The following is a 7,522-nucleotide window of genomic DNA, read 5'->3' on the forward strand; positions in this document are numbered from 1 at the left end:
TCTAATTGACTACGAGCTGGTCTTATATAAGACCGTTTGCTCTTTTATACCTCCAACTCTTCCTCTTTGCGACCACAGAGTTTTGTTTTCCCTTTCATTCTCCTCAATCTCCATGTATCTATCTTTGACGAACTACTTCAGTCTTCGTTGCACTCTATAATCAAGCCAGGGTTTTGGCTGATTTCTATCGATTATTGGGGTACAATGGACCTATCTGGTTCATTCAAATCCAGATTGGTTTATAAGCAATATTGGTCTTTATCCAATTAACAGGGTTGGTTTTGGGCGCATTTCTCGTGTCTGAGCTTTTGCTATCATGAATTTTAGTCTCATGGTAAACATAATTCAACATCATCGTCAATTCCAAATTAAGAATCTATATATATATATATATATATATATATATATATATATATATATATAAAGAGAGTTTTTCGAAAGCGATGCGAGAGCGTCACATCAAAAAAAACAATTTAGGAAAGTATAATTTTTGATGTAAAAATAAAGTGGAAAATCTTTTAATTATTATAATATGTATATTTCCTAAATTATATTCAAGTGATAGTTCCAATTTTTATATCAAACTTTTACATTTCATTTGGCAAAAAAATATCGTTAAAAAATTATGAAAATGATATAATTAGCTTTGTGTTAAAAAATGCTATCATTAGAGTATAAATTTCATATTATTTGCACATATTAAAGATGGTGTACTTCTTAATACGTAAAATTGTGTACTTTTTAGTATGTTTTGTCCCACATTGGAAAATAAGTAGGTGTGGTGAATATACTACATATAAATAGTAGAATTGTCCCACATCGAAAGATTAGTATAAGGTGATGTGATCTTATGAATATAAATAGGATGCATATTTGGAACTTATGTATCCACCCAAAATTTTTTGAGTCTCATAAATGTTGTTTTAAGGAGCTCTTAAGATTTTCTATCATTATCTACGATATGATATAAAAAATAGAAAATCGTTGGGAACTACCCGGGAAAGAGTTAAGAACATGAACAAGAAAATCAAAAAATAACTAAAGGTTTTACTAATGATAGTCTCCTGACACAATACAAAACTAAATATTTTTACTAATGGTTGTCTTTTGAATGCAGTAATAGAGCGTTAATGAGTCGTTATATGTACGATGTAGAGATCCATATCTAATGATCGAGACTAAGTAGTTTTACATTCAAAGAAAAATAATATGTATACAATAATGGTTTTTTTTAAGAAGAGACATGTATTTCTTGGTATGTTATATCTTTCACATTGAAAAATAATGTAGGCATTATGAACATACTACGTCTAAATAATTAAATTATGTATCTCACATTGAAATAATAGTATACGGTAGGGTGATTCTATAAATATAAATAGGAGGCATCCTTGAAACTTAGAATTTAATCCAAAATTTTTTGATATAAAAGATATAGACTTTTTGTATGTTATATGTCCCACATTGAAAAATAATGTAGGTGTTGTGAATATATTATGTATAAATAATAGAAATGTCTCATATATATACATTTTCTATATTATATTAAAGTGATGTTTATAATTTTGATATAAAAACTTTATATTTCATTTGAAAATAAAGTATCGTATGAAAATCATATAATTAGATTGTGACAAAAAAATGCTATCATTAGAGTGTATATTGTATTGTATTGTATTTTCTCATTATTAAATCAAGTTGATGTCAAAGTAGGTGCAAAAAAAATGGTGTACTTAATATGTTATTTGTCTTACATTGAAAAGTAACGTAAGTGTGGTGAATATACTATGTATAAATATTAGAATTGTCCCACATCGGAAGATTACCATAAGGCATGGTGATCTTATGATTATAAATAGAAGTCATTACCCAAAATCTTTTGATATCCTTAAGTATTGTCAGAGATAACTCTTAAAAGAGTTTGTATTACTGTCTCTACAATAATGATTTCTAACCTAAGTTAATGTTTGGAAAATCTTTTAGTTATTATAATATATACTATGTATTTCTTATTTTATATTCAAGTGATATTTCTAATATTTATATAAAAACTTTTAAATTTCATTTGACAAAATAATGTCGGTAAAAAAATTATGAAAATAATATTATTAGATTCATGGTAAGAAATGCTATCATTAGAGTATATATATAGATTTCATATAATTTGCACATATTAAAGATGGTGTATTTCATACTATGTTATATCTCCCACATTGAAAAGTAATATAGGTGTGATAAATATACTACATATAAAAAATAGAATTTTTCCACATCGAAATATAGCATAATGTGGGTGATTCTATGAGCATCCTTGAAACTTAGGCATCAACCCAAAATCTTTTGAGTCGCTTAAGTATTGTCTTGGAGAGCTCTTAAAAGTTTATATCATTATATTTTCTACCTATAGATTTTATATGTCCCATATTGAAAAATAATGTAGGTGTGGTAAATATACTATGTTTAAATAATATAATTAGAATTGTGTTAAAAAATATTCTATCATTAGAGTATAGGTTCTTATTATTTGCACATATTTTAATTATGTTAAAAAAAATAGAAAACAAACGTCCATGGTAGCACGTGTAATCTATCAAATTTCAAGGCTACCATGAGAAATTTCCAGTATTATAATGATGTAGTTAATTAAATTTGCATTTAAAAGAGAGATATCCGTACCAATAAAACAATAAATGGGGTATTATTTTTTAATTGTTATTTTATTGTCACGCCTTCAAACTTAACGTCCATTTAACAGCCTCTACATTATGGGGTACCATGGGCAAAAAAATGGAACCTCAAAGGTACCATAGGCTGATTTTTAAAAGTAGGGGTAACACGGAAAATCTAACAAAATTAAGGGGTACCACGGGAAATTTCCGTATCTCAATTATGTTAAATTTTTTTTGAAGAAAAACAAAGTACAAATATTAATGGAGATTACTTGATCATATTATTAAATTTAAATATAACTATTAGATATAATGAGTAGCAATTGTCTGCATTCGGTATTCGAGATCTGATTGGATGTTGAACTAAGTGCAAAAAAGATGGTGTAATTCTGAGTATGTTATTTATCCCACATTGAAAAAAAAAATCCAATTCTTGTGAATATATTATTTATAAATAGTAAAATTGTCCCACATCGAAAAATTAGTATAAGGTGGGGTGATTATATGATTATAAATAAGGGTTAACCCACGTATATATTAATTTTTAATTTTTTTGAAAGAGATATTTTAATAATATGTAAACAAATCATTAGACGTATAATGTAACATTAAACGCTTATAACATTTTTTTTGCATTATAAATAAGCTAATTACCCCGTTGCAACGCACGGGCATTCAAACTAGTAATATCAATAATACAGAGTAATTTTCTGTGCTAGGTACAGTTTTCAAAGCCAATTAACTTACATTCAAATGGGGATCATAAAACCCAAAAAAAAAAAAAAGACATTCTCAGTAAGAAGTAAACTCCTGAACCTGTACAGTATGAGTTAACTACTTCTGGTCTCTAAAAACCCTAAAAGTCCTTGAAGTTACTGATGAAGTAGATCAGATATATGTTGTTTGATTGTTTGTATTCTTTCAGAGCTGCCCAGAAAGATTAGAACTGTTGCAATCAACACTATGCAAGCATATGGCCAATAGCATAGTAACCTCCTCTTACCCTTATTTCGGAGGGCAACAGGAATGGGTTTAGTCAATTTAATCTGCTTCGTATGTGAAGACGCCTTCATAGACCTCTTTGCCACTGTCACCGACTTCTCTACAGCTTCAGGCTCGTTGAGTGATTCGGGCAAAGGTTCTGCAGGCTTAACAGGCTCATTTTCAGGAGGAGTCTCTGCATTAAGACCTCTCTTCTTTTCTTTCTTCTTTGCCCGCTTCTCCCTCTCCTACAGGGCACAATTAACGATTAGCTTAGCTCTCTCACAATGGATTGAAAGAAATTTGTGTAAAAAGATTTTAAAGATACTAACCTTCTCCTTTTGCTCTGCTTCTTTCCGAGCTTTAAACTCGGCCCTTGCTTGTGCTTTCAATGCATTTCGTCTTTTCCTCTCCAATGCTTCTTCAGCCTTGGCCTTCTCCTCCACTTTACGCTGCTCCCTCAATTGAGCTGCTTCTTTCTCTCTTTTTAATTGATTTTCTCTCTTAATCAACTCTTCCTCCTCGTTTGTCAGCTTCGGTTCTTCCTTATATTCCTCTATCTCAATTCTATTGGATATAGAATCATTCTTTTTGGCAACATTTTGCTCCACTTTTTCCGGTGATTTATCTTTCGTAGCTTTACCTTCTATTGATATATCTGTCTCCATGGGCAAGGCTGCTGTTGGTGAGTCGACCTTGATTGAGGCGTTTTCTCTATCATCAGGGAACTTTTCCAAGGATGGTGGCACCTCGTTAATAGGTCGTGTGTCATCCAATAATCCCTGTTTCCAGAGCTTATGCCTCATGTTACTTTGAATGTACTCCTTTCGGAATTCATCATTCTTATTCCACATTTCCATAAACGTCTCTACCTATTAACAGGGGCATGGCAGGTATGTCAGAAAAAGATAATACACACAATATCACATGGATCAACCCGTATTTGGCTTGTCTCAAATACGGGATCCTTACACAAGACACTGTTGTTAATACTTGGGTAAACAACTATCTCACCTGGTTAGCACAATGGCGTTCAAGACTATCCCTCTTGCCTTCTGCTGCATAGTTATACGCTATCCTCAAATCATTCTTGCCTTGGTAGAAAGCCGCGTTCTGCCATTTCAAATATATAATTAGAAGTAAATAACAACGTAACTCCCCAAAGAAAACTCCCAAAAAAAAAAAAAAAAAAAACCTTTTGATGCCGCTGTCGCTTTAGTGTTTGGAGATGAACATATGCCTGTTGGCGAATATCATTAGTAGACCTCACTTGACATTTTAGATCAGCAAGTACGGCACTTTCGTCATCGTGTTTCTTCTTAGCAGCTCTGACATGCTCATCTGCTTTGACAAAGTTAACTCTCAGAGCATCCAATTCTTTCTTCAGAACCTTCAATTGCTCCTCGGCATGATATCTCTGATTACGAGCCTGCTGAATTTCTTGCTGCTGCTGCTGAGGATTAGCCGAGAGTTGTTTACGCTGATGACTCAATTGTCTAATTTCACGAACCAACTCTCTTTCTGCTCTTAAGTTGTGAGTTTCATGTTGTAACGCGTGCTCCAAACTAAGTATCTGTTTCGACACAGAGAATACAAAGTCATCTTAAGAAAATACCTTACAATAACAGCACACATTTGAAAACCTAAGTGAAGTTCATTCGTACCTTGCTATCGAGGTCTTCAACTGTTACTCCATTCTTTGCCTGGTTTATTATAGTATGGGCAAAGTCCACATCCCTCTTTTTGTTCCTTGCCAATTCGTATGCAGCTTTTGCTTCCACCTTGGCGGCTTCCAATATATTTTTGAGTTCACGACAATAAGCCTGTTCAAAAAAGCGAGTTAGAAACAAATAATCCCTCAATCCCCGATCAACAAGCATCGATTCAGTATTACTTTACCTGTTGTTGGTTAGCCTTAACTTGAAAAGCATTTCTAGTTTTTGTCTTTTCAGCAAGTTCTATCTCACTTTGTCGTATTTGCTCGTCATAAATTCTGACATCAGCTCTTGGGATTTTGACCAGCCAGTAAACATGGTTCGACCCATCAGAAGGACCATCATTGGCACAAGGATCAGGGTTAAGCTTATGTTCCGAACTATTGGCATCACTTTGCAGATTAATGTCAGCGTGTGAAAAAGGCGCTACACACTCAAAGGAACCAAATCTGAAGTTTAACCCTAAAGTTCCATCAGAAATGTTATTTAACTTGATTGCCATACCAATCTCGCCATTCTTAGTTTCTGTTCCCGGTTTGTTCTCGTAAGTGAACCCACATGCGGAATTATCTGGAACTGAGGCTTTGGGTTCCACTGATTCCATTGTGCTTTCATCAAATTGACCAACAGTGAGTGAGACGGGGATTTCCATCCCTAAAGCCTCGAAATTACCCTGATTACTTGCTCCTTCAGGTTGATTACACAGAGACTGCAAGACTGGAGTTTCTTCTGGTTTGGAAAACGGTTCTAAACAAATTCGGCCTGTAATATCACCCTTGTCACCTAGATCGAGTTCACATCCAGCTGCTTTTGAATCCACAGACTCCTCGCTTCGTGCCACAGGGTCGTCTTCACCAATTTCGTCAATTTTTGCTTGTATTTCAATCAAATCCTGTTTGTCATCCTCCCCATCACCAGGTTGTAAATTCTGCTGCTGACAATCATATGACTGATCATCTACAGAAATTGCATCAGCATTCAATGAAAACGAAGCCTTGAGATTACCATCACGCGATTGTTCAGCATCCTGAACCTCATCTACAACAGGTTCCGAATCATTAGCCTCCCTGACTTCCAAAACCCTGATACTACCACCATTCTCAACCTCTGCAACTTCAATCTCCGACTTGATCTCCCTACTCTCCTCCTCTGAGTCCTCTCCTGCATTGCTCCCGTTCTCGACTTTCAAAACCTCCCCACACACTTTCACCCCACTCTCCACATCACCATTGACCTTAACACTAGCACCTTCTTCCACACTGAATTCACTAGCATGATCATCATCTATTAATGCAACATTACTGTTACCGACAAAGACGTAATTGTTCTTGACATAACCATTACAAACACCATTAACACCAACATTCATCGTCATGATCCCACACTTTTCACTCTCGACAATCTTAACTACTGTATCAACCATCATTGCAATTCCCGCGGTAAATTAAAACGAACAGAGTAACGTAGAACGTAAACTTAAAACAAACAGAAACTCACAGCAGAAAAATCCAGGAATTGAGAAATGAATGCAAGACGAACGAAACGACAGCGTCGAGGAGAACGGTAAAAATAGGGTTAGAGAGAAAAAGTGAGAAAGGACGGAAGAGTGAAAAGGGAGGATATGCAAAGGAAGACGTCTTCTTTTTGTTTATATACACTTCCGTCCTCTTGTTACCAATAACAGTAGGAGTAGGACTGTGATTAAACTCCTTTGTTTTTTATTTACTCTTTTCTGTCGAGGTTTTTAATTTAGATTGAAATCCAATTAATCCTAATCTTATTCTTCTTTACGAGTTTAAAAAACGGTAATTTTATTTTGATATATAACAAAACGGTAATTAACATTCAGATCAAATTTTACTAGGAGTAGGTGATTGGAGTATAGATGGATAGAGTATGGGTTGGAATAGGATAAGTATTATTTTGTTTTTATTTTACCTATTTGCACTTAAATCAACCGATAAAAGGTTATTCTATCTTAATCCGAGATCTCGAGTTTGAGTTTTGGAAATGCTGTTAAAATTCATTAACAAGATCCCCTTCAAAATAAAATAAAAAATAAAATTCATGAACAAGAACATTACCTACCACTTTAGTGGTCTTACCCGGTTTGATTCCGGACTAATCCAGATAATCTACAAAAAAAAAAAAAAAAAA

The 7,522-nt window shown here is 33.8% G+C and overlaps 1 protein-coding gene across 1 annotated transcript; it reads right to left on the minus strand.

Annotated features, from left to right (window-relative positions):
- Positions 1 to 344: 344 nt before the first annotated feature.
- On the minus strand, positions 345 to 7,285 carry LOC141587169 (uncharacterized). The gene is made up of 7 exons (XM_074408609.1): positions 5,550 to 7,285; positions 5,315 to 5,473; positions 4,846 to 5,223; positions 4,665 to 4,763; positions 3,983 to 4,522; positions 3,351 to 3,898; positions 345 to 376 (listed from the first exon to the last, which is right to left on the minus strand). Exons 1-6 carry the CDS (start codon positions 6,789 to 6,791, stop codon positions 3,542 to 3,544), a joined length of 2,775 nt encoding a protein of 924 aa, XP_074264710.1. The 5' UTR covers positions 6,792 to 7,285; the 3' UTR covers positions 345 to 376; positions 3,351 to 3,541.
- Positions 7,286 to 7,522: the final 237 nt, after the last annotated feature.

The sequence above is a fragment of the Silene latifolia genome, chromosome 6 (genome assembly GCF_048544455.1).
Source record: "Silene latifolia isolate original U9 population chromosome 6, ASM4854445v1, whole genome shotgun sequence".
Lineage (NCBI taxonomy): Eukaryota > Viridiplantae > Streptophyta > Magnoliopsida > Caryophyllales > Caryophyllaceae > Silene > Silene latifolia.